At 37.1% G+C, this 22,930-nt stretch overlaps 1 protein-coding gene and 1 long non-coding RNA gene across 2 annotated transcripts; one reads left to right on the top strand and one right to left on the bottom strand.

The window, feature by feature from the left end:
• Window positions 1-1,746: 1,746 nt before the first annotated feature.
• Window positions 1,747-2,512, bottom strand: LOC110934466. The gene is made up of 3 exons (XR_002588366.2): window positions 2,298-2,512; window positions 1,911-2,030; window positions 1,747-1,784 (listed from the first exon to the last, which is right to left on the bottom strand). It is a non-coding gene; the product is annotated as an uncharacterized LOC110934466 (long non-coding RNA).
• Window positions 2,513-5,903: 3,391 nt separating this feature from the next.
• On the top strand, window positions 5,904-8,062 carry LOC110935976 (cysteine protease Amb a 11.0101). The gene is made up of 4 exons (XM_022178335.2): window positions 5,904-6,411; window positions 7,001-7,239; window positions 7,604-7,744; window positions 7,811-8,062. Exons 1-4 carry the CDS (start codon window positions 5,967-5,969, stop codon window positions 8,045-8,047), a joined length of 1,062 nt encoding a protein of 353 aa, XP_022034027.1. The 5' UTR covers window positions 5,904-5,966; the 3' UTR covers window positions 8,048-8,062.
• The last annotated feature ends 14,868 nt before the right edge of the window (window positions 8,063-22,930 follow it).

Here is a 22,930-nt window from a genome sequence, read left to right as displayed (position 1 = left end):
GGATCAAACTAATTGATCGATAGATCATCTGTCGATCATTCAGCTTTCGAAAGATACACATATACCTCGAAGGATGACATATCCTTCGAGGTCCATCTTCATCCTTCGATGGATATCTTTCGAGCTCATCGAAGGATATACACAATCCTTCGATGCCTTATCCTTCGACACCAAACATTATGCAACCATAATTTGTCTAGCAAACACACACGGTCAAACGAATAACCCTCTCGTTTGACCACTTCAAACGAGCGGGTCTATACACGTTCGATAGACCGTTTCACTAACTATTACAAATTCAGCGTAAAATAATAACTAATCTATTCGACAAGCATCGGACACAAAATCTGCATCAACAGTCCTAGCTGAAACAGGCGTAGTGATCGATGGGGACATGTTTGACCCTTGTTTGATCGGAAGAGACCAAGATCGATTCCCGTGGAATATAGACTTAAATACTTAATCTTGGTAACAATAGGGCTTTCAGGATGTAGAAGAGGACTTCTTTCACCGTCATAAGGAGTCTTCTCTTTAAATCTTACACCTTTAACAACCCGTGATGAGGCAAATCTAATTGAGCATGTCTTGTTGGTATTTTGAGCGGCAAATCTGAGCGACATGTGTTTTTTTTTTCTTAATTTTTAACCTCATTTGTGGATTCCTTCACACTGTTATCAACCTGCAGACCGATCAAATCATGAAAAGATCGCATAATTTATAGACTTTTTGTGAATTTATGGCTAGGCTGCCTTTTATACAAACACACTATCCACACACCACTACATGAGTACGTGTCATACGGCCATTTGACGACATGAGGAAACGGTCATACGGGTCATATGAAGTGGTGGTCGCCAAATCATGCAGCCCGTATGATGTGTTTGACTGACAAAGATATGACTGATGTGACGATTGACGCCCTATGACCATTTTTCGCCCAGTTATATGGCCCGTATGATGTGATAGACACGCTAGTGTACATTATCAAAGTGATGTTTGTATAGCAACACTATGCATCTAACTATACAACAGAAATTGCGGCATGAATCAAGAAAGTGAGGGAAAAACTCCAAAATCCAGTTATGATAAGATTTATGTGGTGTGGCATCACCAAGCAACAAACTTTGGCTTAATCTACAAATGGGTACACAATTAAACTTCGAGATCACCCAAAATCACAAAACCCACAAACAAAATAAATTTAGCATCAGAAGCAGCAACAGATGTAAACAAAATAAACCCTTCATTCCTCTCGCATCACATCTACTATTTTTTAATCAAAATAAACTTAGAAGACCACCTGGCCAAGAGAAGAGAGATTCCTCTCGCATCACATCTACTATTTTTTTTTTGACAAAATGCTTCATTTCTTCCAACGACAAGACGGTGTGTTATCATTATCAGTCATTGTCTCTAACACAAAGAAATAACAATAATACTTGCAAAAGCAGTCCAGTAGTATCTCTACGGTGTATGTTTTTCCAATTCTGGCAGTTTTAACATGTATAAATGGCTATAGATACAGGTTTAGATGCAGATTAATTAACAACATCAATTTAATAAAGCAAAGATAGTGTTCAAAATAATTATATTCCGCCATGACACTTTATCCAAAATTCAAGAACTGGTATACAACAGTAACAAATTACATAGTCAAAACAAAAATAAAGTATAAAACTATAAATAATCTAGTCTGGTAGTACCTTGAATGGTTCATTGTCAGTTAGAACGCTATTCCAGGAATATCACGAGCCAAGGAATATCACGAGCCAAGCTGGGAAACCCTGCAATATCATGAACCTCACATTAGTCTTAAATTATATTACTTAGCTCACATTCCAAAAGCAGTAAATCTTGTGGTAACACTGAAAACAGATCTGAATAGAAATACAGGGGAAAAGTTGGGTTACCAGAAGCTTGTTGGAGAAGCTGGAACAACCAAAACAATTCCAAACATCACTACGAGGTTCGATCTATACGAAAATGGAGACATTCATCAAAATGCAAACGTCATCGGAACCCTAGAATCTCTGCCCTACTAGACACTAACATTGTCATTACTGTAGATCTGTTATCAAAATACACTAACCCTAGCATCTCTGCTATACGCACAGCCTATGGGTGTTTGGGGTTTGAATTTTGAAACAATATTAGGTTTCATTGTTTGGGGGTTTGCAATTTGAAATAGTTTCAGGTTTTCAAAGACGGGGTATGTAATTCTCAAAGTTAAAACTAAGTAAATTGATAGGATTAAAGAGGTGTGACTTGATAGGATGTAGTGGTAGCACACGAAATACCTCATAAAGGAGAGACTGCAAAGAAGACCAAAGTTGAGATGATCTCCACCACTTTTTAGAGGGACATATACGTCTTCAACAGCGACGACGGGTTGTGGAGTATGAGAAACCTTAGAAGGAAAATCAAACATCTAAAGATTTGAAGTTGGGTGGGGAAGAGTTCAAACCCTAGATCCAGATCTGGAATCGCAAGAGAGAGAGGGGGGAGCAAGTGAGCGGGCGATTTTGAAATGTTTTGAAAAGAATGTGAAATCCTAATATATCCCGTGTGTTTTTAGTAGAAGGGTATAACTGGAAAGTGATCTTTTCTGGTGCTTAAAAGACTTGTACATCATGCTTTAAGAGTGTTTTAAGGGAATTTCTTTGACCTTAAGAAGTCCTTTGGATATGCTTATTAATATAGTATAGATATATATGTAGGATAAGGATCATGTGAGAAGTACTAGGCTAATTGAGAAACTTGAGAAGCATTCTAGACCACACATTTTCCCTAAGCAAAAAAATGCATAAAAAATGTAAAAAAATGCAATTTTTTTATGGAAAATCAGAGGTTTTTTTTAAGGTTTTAATTTTTATTTTTTTTTAAATTTTGTTTTTAATTTTTATTTTTTGAGATTTATAAACATGTGTATATTGTTAATCTTTTAGGGTTTAGCATTAGTATTTAGGGTTTAGCATTAGGGTTTAGTCTTAGTGTTTAGGGTTTAGCTTTAGGGTTTAGCATTAGGGTTTAGCAATAGTATTTAGGGTTTAACTTTTGGGTTTAGCATTAAGGTTTAGTTTTAACTTTTGGGTTTAACTTTAGCTTTAGGGTTTGCATAGGGTTTAGAATTAAGGATTTAGCTTTAACTTTAGGTTTTAGCATTAGGGTTGAGCATTAGGGTTTAGCTTTAGGGTTTAGAGTTAGGGTTTAGCTTTAGGGTTTAGAATTAGGGTTTAGCTTTAGGGTTTAGAATTTATTCTCACGGTTCTCACAATATTTAGCGTTCTCATTTAAACCGTCCCCTATATATATACATATATATCCACAATCAGTACCAAAACAAAAGTAAATCAGAGAATACTAAATCGAATACATTAATCAATCATCAACTAACAATCATTGAACTGCTAACAAAATAAGAACAATGAAAAAAATCAAAACGTTAACGAAATTAGGCGAATGTAACAACAAAGAAGAATAATCGAAGCACATACTAGACATTACCGTCGATATAATGTCTTCAAATCCGATGTTTGTTCATCGAAAGTGTTGGAGGGATCTTAATCGCCGTGTTCGATAGGGAATTAGGGTTTTCTTTTGAAGCATATGTTGTAAAATAAGGTATATTTGGAAAGTTGGTAATGAGATTTGTGGACTATCCATTAGAATGCCGATGATACATTTAGTTGCTTTCATTTAGGCGGAAATTCATCTGTGGTGAAACCATGGGGTGACATGTGTCCCCCAATGGTTTACTTTATTAAGTATATAGATTAGATGAAATGCAAATGTTTTTACATGACCGCGAGCATGTGTAAAACATATATAGAAAATAATAACTAAATCGGGATCCCTGACCTGCGCGTTGTGATAGACCTATCAAAAGAAAAAATAGACGCGCTGCGATTGTCCTGTCAAATGGGAAAAGTAGATGAAATTACTAAAGATTGAATATTTAGACTTAAATTGTCAAAGATTGAATATTTAGACTTAAATTGTCAAAGATTGAAATTTTAAGGTTAGAAATGAATTTTTGTTTTGAAAAAATCCCAAGGCTAACAATACATCTACCTTATGCATAAACAAGTTGATTATTTATAGCTTTGTAACGTAATTAGTTTTTGACTTTATAACAATGCTGCCATGGTTGGATGACACCGATCCACTTGAAGCTCGAATATGATATTCTTATTTTCGTTAGGTATCATATATTAAAAGAACTTATTATAAAATAAATTACAATATAAAAGACTAACAAATAATGTGAGTTAGTTTCACTGAATGACACGTGAGAAGACCGTTATCTTAGAAATTAGAATACTTGAGCCAAAATATATGATGTGATGTAAAGAGGGTATGGGAGACATGAGACCATTGTACCTTATGCAAGCCTACAAAACAATTATCTTAGAAAATGGGATGTTGGACTTTCCAAGGGCAACCCATTTTATCAAAATTGACCACTCTATTGGTTGATTATAACTTTTGTGTCACAAGTTATCCAATTTAATGTGGAAAAATAAGTATAATAGTAATTTATCTTAATTCGGTTTAACAGTTTCTTTAATATAAAATAACAATTATTCTCATATTTCTTGTGTTTTGATTTCTTATGAGAAACAACAAAATATATTTATATTTTTCACAATTTAAATTTTTAAGCCAAATAACTAGGGGTGTTCAAAAATACTTATATTGTAGTCCCTAAATGTTTTTGTTTTAAATAGACCGACTCACATCCCTTTTTGGACCAAATATATGAGACTAAACACATTCTTAATATGTAGTGGCGAAGCTTGAGATTTTTGACCGTGTGGTCGAAAACAGATATACCTAAAAAAATATAAAACCGGGGGTCGAAAACGTATATACCTAAAAAAATTCTATACAAAAACTACATACGGGACAAAATTTCTTATGAATTATGGAACGACCCCCAGCATTACATTATCTTCGGGTATGGGTTTGTCGAACAATACTTCGACATCTTCGACATCGTGAATCTAAGAAAGGAAACTAGGCGACAAAGGTATTGGATGCATATTATTGCGTTATGGTCAATAGAGCAAAACCTTAATTAGGTTCATGGTAACAGAACCGAATGTACTCATATCGGTTAACACTATTATCGTATCTAGAGACTCTTGGTTTGACGAACAAAGGTACAAAAGTGTTATCTTAAACCATACAAGTTAATGATAAAGCCCCTCATTTATGTGGTGCGGATGTGGCGTGACAAAGACCCTAAGGGTTTTATCCCACACCACCCAACCTAAACGAATGTTTGTAAACTTATTGAATCCTTGTAAGGGCATCATATACTCTCTTAAAAAAATTAGAACAAAATATTCCTAAAAATTACCTAAAAAGTTGAGTTGTTACATCAATACAAACCAAACCCTCGAAAATAAAGCTGAATAAAAAAGTCAAGAGAATTTGCATTTGCATATAGTTAAGATGAAGATGAAGAATAATATACATATAGTTAAGATGACAATGAATAATAATAATAATAATAATATATAATTAATCATTTAACTTTGTTTTCAGGTTGTTAAGATAATGTTACAACTTTTATATAACTAACGTAATTGGAATTATAAAATCATAATGTATTAAACCTATATAGGTGTAACTTTACTTGCTTTTTTTATTAATGCATATGTAAACAAATTATGTATACATACATTATGCAAAGTTGGTGGCATACACAACTTTTACTGTTTATTTTTATATATAAATGCATTAGTTTTTAATATTTGCTTTTTCAAAAGGTATCTAGGTATCCTTTATTTAAATTTAGTTAGTTTTTACATTCAAATCAGCTTAACCATCCATCCATACATTCCCTTGACACCATAAAAAAACCTCCACATATAAATCCTAAAAACAAGCAAGAATAAGCACTTTTAAATGCGTACTACTTGGATCATAACAATCTCATTTCTTACACCATTTTCCTCCAAATGAAGATCAACAATTTTATATTTTTTTCACTTTCTTTGGTCTTGATACTAGGAGTTGTGGAAAGCTTCAATTACCATGAGCAAGAACTCGAATCGGAGGAGGGATTCCAAGGGTTGTACGACAGGTGGCGAGAACACCACAAAGTGACCGATAGAAGCCCCCAACGGTTCAATGTATTCAAGCACAACGTACGAAATATTCACAAGAAAAACAAGATGAACCTGGGATACAAGTTGCAAATAAACGAGTTTGCTACCATGACTCACCATGAGTTTAGGAAAACCCATGCCGACTCGAAGGGTGGCCACTTCATTGCTCTTCACGGGATTCGTAAGACCAACTTGAGTTCCAGTTATAATGATATCGATATAAACGCTATTCCACCGAGGATGGATTGGAGGGAACATAACGCTGTCACCCCTATGAAAAATCAAGGACAGTGTGGTAACACGTTTTGTCTCATTTACATACAAGTTAGTCTTTTGGGGTGGGCCCTCTCCCAAGTTTGTGAGAGAAGAGGGTAAATTTAACACCACCCTTTGTCTCTATAAGTAAGTTGGTTAATTACATATTTATATTGAAATTAATACATAAAATAGTAACTTTAGATTACCCTTGTAGTGATATGATCCTGTAACCATATTTAACACAAACAATTATCTATATATTCAAAACACTAATGTTATATTCTTCTAATGGGGTGATGGTCCATTGACAAAGACAAAGCCTTTAAACACATGTGTTTAGAAAGGGAAAGTCTTGGATTCAAGTCCCACAGACAACAGAGATTAAAAAAATTGCAGTTCAAAAACAAATATTTTTGTAACCAACGCAAATAATTATCTATATATTCAATAATGTTATATTTTTGTAACCATAAACAATTATCTATACTCAAATTGGTAATGTTATATATATCTTTTTTAACCATATATAACACAAACAATTATCTATATTCAAAACAATGATGATATATTTTTGTAACCATACTTAGCACACATAGTTACAAACAATTTTGGTGTCGAGTTTACAGGAAGTTGTTTCGCATTTGCTGCGGTGGGTGCAATTGAAGGAATAAACGCCATCAGAACAGGTCAACTCTTATCATTATCAGAACAACAACTTCTTGATTGTGATTCGAGCGACAGAACCTTCCATTGCGACGGAGGGCAGGTCTGTGGCGTATTTACTTTCGTCAAAGAGCATGGAGGTATAGCTACAGATGAGTTCTACCCTTATGTAGGTAAAAGGGAAACATGCGATACATCTAAGGTACAAACAAAACTAATGAATATAGTATAGATAACTAGATTACAATGCTTGTTATATCAAGTACCAACAGCTTTTAACATACGAATTGTACAAATAATTATAGCAATTATGTTCGAACCACTATAAGTATTATTACACTACCTTTTTGAAGTAGCTTAAATGCATAATAATAAATGCTATAGTTCATTTTGTTGAAGTGTGATACTTATTACTCTACAACAGATCAACTAGAGTAATATTAACGCTACTTTAAAACTGTACCGTAATAATAATTCTTCTAGTTGAACATACTTTAGTTTTTTGTATCATTGGCACGTTAAAAGTTATTTGTATTTGATTCTAACAATCTGTGTTTTCAAACCAGTATGGTCATCACTCGGTAACTGTTGATGGAACCGAGTATTTGCCAGAACACGATGAAGAAGCGCTATTGAAAGCAGTGGCACATCAGCCTGTGACTTTTCAAATGGATCCTGGCGGTGACGGTTTCATGTTCTACAAAGAGGTAACATTTCAATCACGCATCGTTCATTTGTTATCGATATGTTGTTTAATAGTTCATGGTGTTTAGGGAATTTATAGTGGACCATGTGGAATGGAGCTGATGCACGCGATGTTGATAGTTGGATACGATCAGGATCCTGACGGAACCAAGTACTGGATTGTTAAGAACTCGTGGGGCGAAGGATGGGGAGAGAAGGGATACATTCGTATGCTACGCGGTACGGAGATCCAAGGGGTTTGCAACATGTATGGGCATTGTAATTTCCCTCTTAAATCTCCGGAAACTAAAAATGTTGAACTCTAGATTACAATTTTAATTATGTTCACTCTTCATTTTATATGTAACCATCCGAGAGAGAAAACATATGTCTAATGAGATTTTTTTGTTACTTTATGTTTCGATTATGAGATTTATTTTCTTGATAGACTATATAACATAAAGAATACACATAACAGAAGGTTCACAAGCATAAACGAACGAACACGCATGAATATAAGCGAATAAGCGTAAACAAAAACAAACTAGCACCAATTAAAAGAAGAGGAAATTGGACTTTAATAATCTCACCTAGAGGTGGTTGGCCATTTGCACTATCACCTTTGAATATTACCACTAGCATTCCCACCCTTTAAGTATTTTTTTCTCACTGCATCTCCATTATAAACAAATTTAACGGAGTTAAGTTTTTTTCCGAATTTCAAGGATACAGTTGATTGATGTAAAACTTACCTGGAAACGGTGTTCCAAATGACGGAAACGGTGCTTTAGTTCGGGTGTTTAAACTTCCAATTGATAAAATTTAAGCCGTTTGGAGCACCGTTTCGAGATAAGTTTTACATCAATCAACTTGTATCATGTTCTATTCAAATGCCCTAAAACATCAGTTCGCAATTGATAACAACATAATGAACCTTAGCGTTTTCAGGGGTCGTCTACTGCAAAGAAATTGTTGTAACGAATAATCCATCCTTAAACTTCCTCACCATTAAATTTTGGGAAATCAAGCCGACCGTGCGAACCAGCCGTTGATCTTAGTGTCCTGTACCCTATCATTACCCAATTTGCTGTTAGTCTCCGCCATTTGAGTAACTAATGTTATCATACCGATCTGCAATAATCTGATAGCTCTGTTATAAAATTGCTTGTTGCCCATCAATTACTCTTGCGCTATCTTGAGTTAACTTTTCCAATTTTTCCATTTCTTGGTGTCTCATCGGCATAAACAACGATCGTAACCCTAATTTTCCCAATTTGATTATAGAAAAAACACGCAATTGTAGATTGCCGTCACCTTAAATTGAAACGAAAACCAAGAACAAAATGGATGACTTGGAAGTGAAATTGATCGAAAGAGTGATCAATTTCGGTAAATTGTAATGAAGTCGAGTTGAAATTGATCGGAAGAGTGATCAATTTCAGCGAATTGTACAAAAGCTGATTGATGGATTTGAATGCGGAATTTGATGGATTAGGGTTTAAATTCAAGGGCGTCCAGAGAATCGAACAGCAACGTTGCAATAAGTAATTGAGAAGAATCATAAGAGGAACACGAGTTAATTCCTTATCGAGATAAGATCTTTACAACTGATTTCCACAGCTTATAACGATCTGATTCCAGTTCGTTACTTTTTTTCTAATAATAAACCCTCTAAGAGTACAACAATTACACATTAGACCCTCTACTTGTTTCGACATGTAACACCTATAAAGTAGTTTTAATACATGTGTGGCTTCCATATACAATATCCCTAAAAAACTAACACCAACTTTCAACTTCCTGCTGTCAAGATTAATACCAATGTTATGAATACAGATAATATGTCCTGGTTTTTCTCCAGTTGTATTTTCTGTTACATCTTCCACTACATATGTACATGTATATAATGATAGAGTTGGATGAATAAGAATACACTTCTCATATTTCTCTCATTTTCTTATACACAAACTCATCATTGCATATGAAAATTGTCTTCTTGTATAGAACCCGAAGTTTTAATTATAAAGAACCCGAAGTTCTTCTAGACTATCCATTATATACAAATGCTTGTTATTAAATGCATGTCTCTTTCTTTTGTAGATAAAATGTCTAACTTATCAAAGCTTCAATTCACCGCACTTGGCATCTCGGGTAACAACTACCTCCCATGGACTCTTGATGCTAAAATTCATTTGACAATAAATAATTTAGGGGAGACAATTATTGACGGTAATCAAACTTCACCTCAAGATCAAGCGAAAGGTATGATATTCCTCTGCCATCATCTTCACGAAGATCTAAAGCGGGAATATCTAACTCTCTTCACGAAGATCTAAAGCGGGAATATCTAACTGTTGAGGACCCCCTTGAATTACGGACAAACATCAAAGAATGTTTTGACTGCCAGAAGTTAGTCTTACTCCCCAAAGCCCGCTATGAATGGCTTCATTTACGACTACAGGATTTTAAGACTGTCAGTGAATATAATTCTGCCTTGTTTCACATTACCTCTGAGTAAAAAATATGTGGTGAAAAAATAACTGATGAAGACATGCATAAAAAAACTTTCTCAACGTTCCATGCCTCAAACATGCTCCTGTCGCAGCATTACCGGGAACGTAAATTTACTAAATATTCTGAATTGATGTCATGTGTTCTGGTCGCGGAGCAAAACAACAAGTTCCTACTACAAAACCATCAATGGTAACCCGCCGGTGCAACCCCATTCCCTGAAGAGAATGTGGCTAATTATCAAAGCGGACGAGGTAGAGGTAGAGGTCGCAGTCCCAGCAGAGGTCATTGTCGTGGTCGAGGACGAGGATATACATGGCATCGAGAGTCCCAGAACACTAAAAATAGCGATGGTGAATCGAGTCAACATAATACCGGGCGACCTTCAAAAGAGAAAAGTAGCGGGAACCAAATACGTGCTTCAATTATTCTTCTTTGTTGTTACATTCGCCTAATTTCGTTAATTTTCTAATTTTTTTCCGATTGTTCTTATTTTGTTAGCAGTTCAATGATTGTTAGTTGATGATTGATCAATGTATTCGATTTAGTATTCTCTGATTTACTTTTGTTTTGGTACTGATTTTGGATATATATATATATATATATATATATATATATATATATATATATATATATATATATATATATATATATATATATATATATATATGTAGGGAAGGGTTTAAATGAGAACTCTAAATATTATGGGAACCGTGAGAACAAATGAAAAAAATCATGAGAACTTGGTCAAAACTAATTCAAATTCAAAATTTTTTTCTACACTTATCATTATTATTCGAATACAATGTTAGAAATTTAAATTACACGTTTAAATTTACGTGAATTCGTAAATAAAGAAAATTTACACATGTGTAAGTTTGCCATTTACACATGCGTAAATCTGTTGTATTTACATATGTGTAAAAAATCTAAAAAGAGTGTTTTATATGTACAAGGCTTGAAACATAATCTATTGAGTGTGGGACAACTCATACAAAAAGGATATACAGTCATGTTTCAAGGGAATCGGCGCATTATTAAGGATGCAGTGAATGATCCGATAGGTAACATCAAGATGACGAGCAATAAAATGTTTCCGTTACTTTTCTCTTTTGAAGGTCGCCCGGTATTATGTCGACTCGATTCAACATCGCTATTTTTAGTGTTCTAGGACTCTCGATGCCATGTATATCCTCGTCCTCGACCACGACCACGACCTCTGATGGGCCGCGGCCTCTACCTCTACCTCGCCCGCTTTGATAATTGGCCACATTCGCTTCAGGGAATCGACTCGACATAATACGTGCTTCTATTATTCTTCTTTGGTGTTACATTCGCCTAATTTCGTTAATGTTCTGATTTTTTTCGATTGTTCTTATTTTATTCGCAATTCAATGATTGTTAGTTGATGATTGATCAATGTATTCGATTTAGTATTCTCTGATTTACTTTTGTTTTGGTACTGATTTTGGATATATATATATATATATATATGGAAGGGTGTAAATGAGAACCCTAAATATTGTGAGAACCATGAGAACAAATGAAAAAATCATGAGAACTTGGTCGAAATTTAAACCACCATGAAGAACATTTAAAACAAAAGGAGCTAAGAAAATACCCATCAAAATTTAAACCACCATGAAGAACATTACATATTTAAAAAATCGTGCCTGATATTGAATTCATCATTTCAAACATAACGAGCTAAGAAAACACCTAATCAAAATTGAAATGATGATTTAAAACATAACGTTCCGCCCAAAATTTTAAACAATCATTAAGAACATAACAAGCTTAAAAAACTGTGCGTCTCGTAAAGAAGGTTAGGGGGAAAGCCAAGAACGAGAAACTAAGGCGTTTGGTAAAAGGCGGGGGGGGGGGGGGAGGGGGGGCTGTATCGCTTACGTTTGACAGACAGGTCACGTATACCCCGGTTGGTAAATCAAGAGATATGTTTTCACGGGAGGCCGGCCTGTATATGTGGCGGACCATTCCGTTCGATAGATAAATTGGATGAGATAACGTTGAACAACATTACAAGGATGCCCTCATGAACCACTTACGAGTAAATAAGTTATATGCATAAAATTTTATCAAACATTTAAACACATGCAAATCTAATTTATATATGATATTTTAACTTTTTTATTTAATTTGTAGGAAAATTTCAATTTTGATGTAGTGGAACGTGATTTAGAGGCCAAAAACTTGACGGGTGGTATTAAGGCTGTGCTTATGAAGCGGTACTCTGACCGCAAGTACGACGCTAAAAAATTATTTAAGAGCAACGGAGGTTACAATGATATCGCGAGCACTAGGGCATACCATCCTGCGGATATGCCCTATGATAACTGGTTGAGAACCATCGAAGGTTTTTAGGACGAAAAATATATTAAAAGAAGCAAGGCCAACACACTAGTACGCCAGAAACAACAATTCCCATACCGTGGGGGGACATCGTCGTATGGTAGCACCGCCTATAAAAATGTAATGTTTTATGTATGTGTGCGTGTGTGTAAGATTTTATTTATTTAATGTCTAATCTAAGTTTAATGTTAAACAGGAGATGGATTGGGTACCTTCGTATGCTAAAACCCACACGGACAATCAAGGGAATTGGGTTGATCCAGTTGCTGAACAAAATTACGTAAGTATTTCCTTTAAGTATTATTTTCTATAACAGATATATATATATATACACATATATAATTAATCATCTTCGTAAAATACAGCGGAACATACAACAGGCCACAAGTGAATGGAGCGGTGAGGGTCCACCAATTGCCCTGTATCAGGAAGCACTGGGTGAGCGGTGAGGATGGTACGGCGGGATGGGGCCTAAACCTTCTTCCAACACGTCCTCGAACTCGTCATCAAACATGTCGTCTTCGCAAGCTCGGACGCAAGAACCCTTTTCCGTGGTATACTACGCAATTTATAAAATGACAAACGAACGCATGTTTCCTTGTTAAATATATGCTAATATACGTTTTGATATCTATTATTGTATGATTTTGTTAACAGCTTGTTTCAAACCCCGTCCTTTTTGAACCAACTTAACAACTATCTTGCTTCACAATGAAAAGGAAAAGGAAAGTCAAAGGACTACGATTCTGATGACTTATTCGATAGGGAATCTGACGAGGAGTGAGTTGTTGTTTTTAATGTCTGATTTAATTAAATGTTGTAGGATTATAATGTACGACTTAAACGTAGTTTTTAACTATATTACCTTTAGTATATGTTGATTATGTTCATGGCGTTGTTTGCGTTGTTTGAAAGTAGGCAGGTTCTGTTTTTTCGGCCATAAAATAAAACTGGCTGGGCAGCTGTATATATAGCTGCTGTATTAAAAAAACAGACTTTTAGCGGCGACACTTTTAGCGGCGACAGTTGTCAATACGGGAGACAAATGGTCAATACCGGTGACAACGGTCAATACGGGCGACAAATGGTCAATAGCGGAGACAAAAGTAGTCAATACCGGCAACAGCTATCGCCGCTAAAGGTGCCCTGTTCTTGTAGTGGGTTCGAGCTGAATTTGTAGGTCCCTCGCGGAGGATGAGGTTAAACCTTAACCTTGTTATGTTTAACACAATAGCGAGTGCGGAATCCAAGCTAGAGTGCAAACCGAGTTGAAACAAGCACAAACACAAAACACACAAGATTCACCGATTAACACCACTTGTATTAATGCGAATGAAGGTTCGGTTACAAGCACAATGTTTACAAATCAGTTTTGTAAACTCTCTCTAAGTGTGTGTATGTTCTTGACAGAATACTCTCTCTATCTCTCGAGTCTATCTTTCTGTCTCTTGTGTCTCTCTTAATGAAATGAACACACTGCATGGGTATATATACCCAGCACAGGTTGTATGGTCGAAGGATCAAACTGACCGATCGATAGATCATCTGTCGATCACAAAGCCATCGAAGGATCCACATATACTTCGAAGGATGGCATATCCTTCGAAGTCCATCTGTATCCATCGAATGATATCTTTCGAGCTCATCGAAGGATATACACAATCCTTCGATGCCTTATCCTTCGACACAAAACATTATACAGCCATAATCTAACTGTTTGTCCAAGTCATACCAGGAGGATGGTTGACTTGGTCAAACTTACAGGACTAACAAGGACATCGTTTTACATCATGACCGAATACAGACAAAGTACAGACACAAGTGCACCAACAAACTCCCCCTTGGCTGTAGCTTTGTCTCGATCTTGATCATCTTTGATCTTCGTGTCTTCAAGACTCTGATGTCCTTTCAAGTCTTCAATGTCGGAGGATCTTCAAAGTCTTCACGTCTTGAAAGCAGAGAGTGTATCAACAAACTACCCGTATCATGTAGGAAGTGTGTTGACAAACTCCCCCTTAACATAAGCTCCCCCTTGAGTTATGCTCGTGAGTGACTTGATCTTCAATGCTTGAGATCCTTGTGGTGTTGAAGATGGTCAGCGGCAACTCGATCAACTTCAACTTTTGAGCGCCTTCACGTCGTGTCTTCATTCCGAAGCTTGTCATCGACCATGTTCTCCTTGCCTTTAGAATCTGCACATGCAAGAAATCTAAACGCGTAATGAGAACAAATGCTTGGAATATAGTTAATATAAACAAAAGACACATGTATGACCATGTCACAAATCAAACACCGTCCGACAGTTTGAAAGTTTAATAAATTTGTCCATTTTAGATTTAACTTTCAAAAACTTGCAAGTTTCGACCGTTTATGAAGATTTAGTCAATTCGGTTTTCAGTCAGGTTTCAGGTAACGAAAACTCGAGCTCCAACATCGTACGATCGAAAATAAAGTAGAAATAAATTTTTTTTTGGCTTTTATAAAGTTTATATTAAAACACACCTAAAATCTTTTTGGTATTTTTGAATAAATTAAAAGACAACAATTTTAATATCCTTTGAGTGTTATCAAACGACATCACCGCTAATGTCGTGCTGATATGCACCAAACGACGAAACTGTTTAAAATAAAACAATAAAAGTTAACCAGTAAATAAATATATACAGACATTCTTTTTGCGAGTTTCGAGGGTAAGAGAATCATATCAGTGTACAGTCATGTCAAAACACTCTTGTTGTTCAGTTAGTTAACATTAAAATAAGCATCCTATAACAATTATCGGTATTGTTGTCCATTTAAGCTCAACTTATCAGATGTAATCATGGGGAGGGGATACGTTAAGGTATGATTTATACTTACCGACCGGTGTTCATCCACATCACGACACATTCCCGTATCAAGGTATGCACGAGGGTTCATCTTACCGGTGAGTATACCGATTATCATCTGTTTGACCGTATATGATGTGAGATTCTCACTTATTTTGATTTGAAAACAAGCCCTATGTGATATAATCACTTATTGATGAGGAACTTGATTTTCATATGCATGAGGGCACAGGAGCAAGTCCGTGAACAGGTCAGTACTTCCGTACAGCAGAGAGACGAACTTGACTCCCGGATAAATGTGATATTTTATCACTTATTTAGGTCGAATGCAATATGTACACGTATGTATAGTATCATGGAAGATCTAGATTTGCGTCCCCGTTATTTTTCGGTAAAAGATACAACCATGATACCCAGATGATAAGCAGCATAAAGACCGAATATCTCTGAACCTCAGCAATCTATCAAACGAAATTTCGGTACTAAGACCATATGCCAATGAATGGTTCCCACATGGTCTTCAGTCGATTTAAGTTTATATCACCCTGCACACTTTAAAATGATTGTGAGCCTACCGATACATCTTATATAGAGCTGCTTATCGTTTTTCATTTAAGATTTAAAGAGGTTTGGATAGACCACTGAAGTACTATCATTTTCTCTTTTGCTCGCCAGGAAACTCATTTTTGTTTTTCTATTGTTTTTGTGTTTTTGAAATTTTTCGATGTTTTTGGATTTTTCAATTTACTCCCCCTAAAATCAATAAACTAAGACAAATTTAAAACACAAAGGTATTTACAAAAATGATTTTCCGATGTTGGTTTACTCTTGCTTGACCTTAATGTCGTTTACCAATAATAAAAAGTCAAATCTTGATTTGTCAAATGCTTTGGTAAAAAGGTCGGCACGTTGGTCATCGGTGTGGACCTTAACAACATCGATTAGCCTTTTCTCAAAGCAATCACGTATGAAGTGATATTTGATTTCGATGTGTTTGGTCTTTGAGTGCTGCACAGGATTTCTAGTGATCTGTAATGCAGCAGAATTATCAACGTAAATAGGAGTAGTTAGGAATTCAAAACCGTAGTCGCCTAATTCTTGTTGGATCCAAAGAACTTGGGAGCAACAACTTGAGGCAGCAATGTATTCAGCTTCGCATGTTGATGTAGCGACGCACGTCTGCTTCTTGCACTGCTATGTGACTAGGCGATTTCCTAAAAACTGACATCCAGCCGTTGTGGATTTGTCGTCGATTTTGCATCCGCCATGATCAGATCACTGAATGCGATCAAGTCAAAGTTATTATCCCTAGGGTACCATAGACCGGTGTCAGAGTAACCCTTCAAATAACGAAAAATCCTTTTTACAGCTGCCAGATGTGAGGCCTTCGGGTTGACTTGATATCTGGCAAGCAGGCACGTTGGGTACATTATGTCTGGCCTTGATGCTGTGAGGTACATAAGAGATCCGATCATTGCGCGATAGTATGAGGGGCTAACAGCTTCACCCTTCAAGTCTGGAGTAATTCCATGATTTTGTGGCAGTGGGGTACCAATGGGCGTTGCATCAGACATCTGGAACCGGCTCAAGATGTCACCAACATATTTAGTCTGATGGATGAATATCCCAGACTCAGTTTGTTGCACTTGTAGGCCCAAGAAGAAGGTCATTTCCCCCATAGCACTCATCTCGAATTTATCCTGCATAATGCGCTCGAAATTCCTACACAAAACACCATTAGTAGAACCAAAAATAATATCCTCAACATATACCTGTACCAGAAGAAGATCTCAATCTTGTTCTTTGATGAAGAGAGTACAATCGATAAGACCTCTTCGAAAACCGTTCTCCAGCAGATAGTTAGATAAGGTTGCATACCAAGCTCGCGGTGCTTGATGAAGACCATAGAGAGCTTTGTTGAGCAACCAAACCCGATCGGGATGGATAGGATCTTCAAAACCTGGGGGCTGTTCGACGTACACCTCTTCTTCAACCACACCATGTAAGAATGCACTTTTCACGTCCATCTGATAAACCTTGAATCCTTTGAATGAGGCATAAGCCAGAAAGATCCGAATTGCTTCCAGATGTGCAACAGGTGCATAGACTTCGTTGTAGTCGATCCCTTCTATCTGACGAAAACCATGAACGACTAAACGTGCTTTGTTCCGAATAACCACTCCATGGTCGTCCTTCTTGCATTTGAAAACCCATCGAGTGCCAATTTTCTTGTAGTTCTCAGGTCTTTCAACAAGCTTCCAAACACCAAGCTTTTGAAATTGCTGCAATTCTTCCTGCATGGCTTCAACCCAAGCATTGTCTTTCAACGCTTCTTTCCACGATTTTGGTTCTTCTTGTGACACGTAACACGCGAAGGACCAGTCATTCTGAAGACCAGATTCTCTTATAGCTGAATACAAACCAGCATTCCGGTTGTTTCTCAGCTGATTACGTGTCTGCACACCGCGATGGACATCTCCTATAATATTCTGCTGGGGGTGGGTATCGTGAATCCTTATTTCAGGATTTTCTGACACACGTGCATTGATACCCAAATTGTTAAGATTAAGATCAACAACCAACTCCACACCAGGAATGTGTGTAGAGGTGGATGCATTCCCTTCAGCAGTGTCTACATTCTGCATATGAGGTGTATCAACAGAGGCACCTTGAACAGGAGCAGCTGGAGCCGAAGATCCTTCAGCTGCATCATGATATTCATCATCTTCAGAAGATTCATTATAATCAGCAGCATCTTCATAAACCTCATTTTGAACCATATTGTTGACAGACGAAGAAGCTTGTGGGTCAACAACAATAGGTCTAACCAAAGGCGAGTCAGCAGCGTTGTCACTTTGCAACAACATCCTAGCCGCTGCTGACTCTTCGTCAAAGGTTGGCAGATTGAAGGAGTCAAACAGTCCATCATAATCGAACATACACGGATCACCCGGAGCCCTAACAGGACTCGTGTACCTTTGAACCCTCACTTCACTCCATAGCTCAATCTTTTTGGTAGCCAGATTCCAAACACGAAAATTCGGAGTAGCATATCCAAGGAAGAAACCCTCGATAGCTTTCGCTCCAAACTTTCCATCCGGCTCAATCATAGTACATGGAGCACCAAACGGTTCTAGGTAAGAAAGATCCGGTTTCCTTTTCTGAAGGAGTTCGAAGCAAGTTTTGCCATGTCTCTTTACTGTAAGAACTCTGTTTAACGTGTAGCATGCAGCCGATACAGCCTCCCCCGATAATTGAATAGGGAGTTCCGACTCTACTAACATTGTTCTTGCAGTTTCGATAATCGTCCGATTCTTCCTCTCCGCGACACCATTTTGTTGTGGAGTATAACGAGAGCTGTACTCATGAAGAATGCCTTTAGAAGTACAAAACTCATCCATAACTTGATTCTTGAATTCGGTTACATTGTCGCTTCGGATCCTCTTCACTTTCAACGAATAGAGATTCTCCAACATTGTAAGAAGATCCTTGAGGATGCCAGGAGTTTCACTCTTGTGTGCCATGAAGGATACCCAAGAAAATCTAGAATAATCATCAGTAACAACTAGACAATAAGCATCTCCGAATGTTGTCTTGTGTTTCATAGGTCCAAAAAGATCCATATGAAGACGCTCGAGAGGTATGCTGACAGTGTTGATTTTCTTCAAAGGGTGAGACAACTTTGTTTGCTTCCCCTTTTGGCACGAGACACAGTTATCTTGTAGATGAAAACTTCTCACAGGCACACCATTCACAAGATTATTTTTCACCAAGTGGTTCATCTTTCTCAAGTGAATGTGTCCCATTCTTCTGTGCCATGATATAGACTCCTTTTCCGTGGCTTTCGAGACAAAGCAAGTGACTTGTGCAGATGTTGTAATCGCTTGGCTCATGTCGAGAATATAAAGATCATTAACTCTCGGAGCCGATAAGAGAATCCATTCTTGTGGAATTTTGAATCCAGGTTTCAGCACATAGCAGCCGGCATCATCAAAATGCACGGAGAATTTTTTATCGCAGATTTGCGACACACTGAGAAGATTATGATCAATTTGCTTAACATAATTGATCTTATCGAAGCACACAATACCATTGGAGATACTTCCCTCTCCAGTGATGAATCCGCCTTTGTCTCCCGCAAATGCGACATACCCTCCTCTAATATTTCTCACGTCGTATAAGAGCCGTAAGTCGCCAGTCATGTGCCTGGATGCTCCACTATCAACAATCCAATGACTATTAATAGTTCCTCCTGGAACACCATGCACATGTCATTTAAAAACATCAGTTGAGGATGGGGACCCAAGCCTTAGTGGTCTTGGGTCGTCCCTGAGCATCACGAAACGTGATATCAATCTCTTGATGGTTTTCAAGAACAACTGCTCCCCCTGAATTGTCACCCGCCTTAGGTAACCAAGTTTGTTTTTGCCTACCAGTTTGAGTGTTGTAAACAGTTTTTGAAGCTTCTGGTTTTACAGGTTGTGACACACTTGGTTCCCTTTTAACTGTTTTAACTTCAGATTTCAAAGCTTTTTCAACAGTTTTCATGTTCTTACGTCGTTGTTTAGTTTCTTGTTCTTTTACTGTTCGTTTATCATGTTTAGGTGAAACTGACCGACGTTGAGGATGAACTGTTTCAGGTGGAGCTTTCTCAACAAATTTATTCTTTGGAGCATTTGGGCAGTTTTTGATGATGTGCCCAAATTCTCCACATTTAAAACATGTTCTCCTTTCAACAAATTTAGGAGAACTTGATTGACCACAAGATGTCGAACCCGTGGAACCTGAGGTACTAGCCTTTTCATCACACCCATTTGTGCGGTGAGTGTAATTGTTATCAATGTTACGTTTTAAGATCGTGACCTGTTGTACAAAATCTGTGTTTGATTTATTCTCAAAAGTCTCAATCTTATCAGTACCTGTGGATGCCACGAATTTGACACTTTTTGCTTTCTTTTGAGATCGAGCTCCTTTTGTTTCAGATGAAATCTGAGAGACTTTATGCTTTTGAGCTCGTTTGACTGATTGTTTACCATTAGAAGCACTAGGTTGTTGAGTGGTTGAAGATTTTTGATTACCAAACTTTTTTCTAATCTCAGCCTTAGGAATTGGATCACATTGTGTTACAACAATTCCCGGAAGTGTTTTTCCCAAAAATTTGTTTGTGTTGTCTTCAAAGACTTTATCAATCAAAGATTGATTTACATTTTTAATTGGGAAATCGTGATCTGAGTAGATTTTATCACCTCCAACCAATGTATACAACATATTACTGCTTTTAACAGTAGACACACATGTCTTATCAACTTTGACAGAATCAATCACTTGTTTCTTAACAGATAGGACATCAGGAGTATCAGGATCACAAAGAATGTGATTCTCTCGTGGAATAACTACTCCTTTCATCTTGTTAAGTGATTTATCCTGATCACTCACATCCAATGCTGATTCATCATCCGATGTCTCATAGTCCTCAATAATTGGAGGACTTTGCTTCATGGATGCTGAAGTTTCTTGTTGCTTAGAGGATGTGTTTGAAGAATTGTCCGGTTTGAACCTAGGCCAGTAGCAAATTCCTCAAAATCAAGAGGCACACTGGGTTCATACCGAGGCATTTCCTCCTCATCAGGCATCTTGGTATAATTATTCATCAAAGGGGGCGGACATTTCTTATACCCTATGCCTTTCTGATTTCCCTTCGGTTGTTGAACATCGATGATGTGATCAAGCACAAATTGGGAGTTAGAATAACTCTCAATTTTTGTTTGATCGCATCATGCTCGCATTGGGCAATGGCTAATTGCTTCTTAGTTTCTTCCACAATGTTAATGTATTCATTTATACTTACTTGCTTGTGGTAAACTACTTTGTTCACTTCGGACACATTTTTCTTTAATGTTTCAATTACTGATTTAAAATCTTTTTTGTTCCGAGTTAAAGCCATATTTGCCTCTTTGCATTTGGAAAGTTCAGTAACCAAATTTTGATTATGACTATGAAGCTTTTCTAGCTCAAGCTTCATTTCAGCACATGATTCACAAACACTAGGAGCAGGAGGTTCAGAATTTACCTGACTCGAAGAGGCTGACACATTTGTCATAAAAGCAGTTTGAAAATAAAAAGATCCGTCTTCAGAAAAGAACTTTTCCATTTCCCTGGATGTAGTAGCAGCCTTCTTGATCAGAATTGATTTCTGACATATGAGATCATCAGCTTCATTCAATAAATCCTCAACACTAGAACCTGCTTCTTCCTTCACATCAGACTCTGATTGATTATCCCCAGAAACAGAGCCTTCTTCATCAGAACTTCCAGAATAACCAGAACTGTCATCACTTTCAGAGAACTCTTCTTTATGAACATGCTTGATGTGATTGATGATCTTTGCATAACAAGCTGTTCCACTTCCTTGATCACCTTCACCAAACTGCACAGACCAGTCACATCCCTCATCAGCTTGAACAGTCAAAGCCCGATTAGGATTTGAAGTTCCAGGCTGACCCTGATTGTTGTTAACTGCCACAATCCTCCTTTCACGGTTTTCTTGCTGGGCATTCACATTTGTAGTACTCGTCTGGTTTCTGAAAGGGTTGTGATTGCCTTGTTTTGTTGGTCGAGTGCACTCACGTTTAAAGTGCCCTTTATTACCACAATTGAAGCATGTAACAGCGTTAATATCAAACCCATACTTTGTATCTTTCTTTCCTTCCAACGAAGTTCGTCCAGTTCGAGCCATGAAATCTTTTGCCCTTCTTACTGCACTAGCAAAAGCCCATTTGATATCCATCAACTCCATTTCTTCCTTGTCGATCTGTTGATAATCTTCATTGGTCATGTTGATGTTTCCAAGCTGACCTGCTACCAAACCACAGTAAGCACTGACCATTGTATTGATAATTTCCATATGCTCCTTAGCAACTTCAATGCTGATGTGTGAAAGGTTTGAATTATCGACTCGGATTGTGTTAGGGTTTTGAGATTGAGGATTGTTTGTATAATGAGCCTGTTGTTGTTGTTGTTGTGGTGGTTGAACTTGTGGCTGTGTTGGGACGGGAATGTATGATCTTGGATCAAAAGCCGGAGCAGCAGTTGATTGAGGAAACGGAAAGGAACTTGTGTTGGACACAAATGCAGTTTGCAGTTTAGGTTGCTGAGCTGCAGCCGATCTTGCCAAAGCATCGAAGCCTGGAAGGTACATCTCTGTATTCTGAGGAGCGGGAGCACGCTTTGCCTTCCTGATTTCTTCATCATTTTTATGTTCCAGCTTTAGCTTCTGAATGAACTCATAGATGTTAACCGTGTCTAGAGTTCCAGTATGCTTCAACAACTCAATAAAAGAACTCCACTTTGGAGGTAAGGCGTCAGCAAACCTATTCACCATGTCTTGTTGAGTAGATACAACCCCATAAGCACACATTTCACTAATCAGATGATAGAAGCGTGTTGTCATATCATTTAGAGTTTCGTTTTCCAAAAACTGAAACGATTCAAACTCTTTCT

Source organism: Helianthus annuus, chromosome 4, assembly GCF_002127325.2.
Source record: "Helianthus annuus cultivar XRQ/B chromosome 4, HanXRQr2.0-SUNRISE, whole genome shotgun sequence".
NCBI lineage: Eukaryota > Viridiplantae > Streptophyta > Magnoliopsida > Asterales > Asteraceae > Helianthus > Helianthus annuus.
This window is presented reverse-complemented; position numbering and strand designations above follow the sequence as displayed.

Bases quoted from the DNA above. Each gene is read 5' to 3' on its own strand.
- LOC110935976 (XM_022178335.2), top strand. From the start codon at position 5,967: ATGAAGATCAACAATTTTATATTTTTTTCACTTTCTTTGGTCTTGATA. The intron at 7,240-7,603 runs GTACAAACAAAA...TTTTCAAACCAG, and splicing joins AAACATGCGATACATCTAAG to TATGGTCATCACTCGGTAAC. The intron at 7,745-7,810 runs GTAACATTTCAA...CATGGTGTTTAG, and splicing joins GTTTCATGTTCTACAAAGAG to GGAATTTATAGTGGACCATG.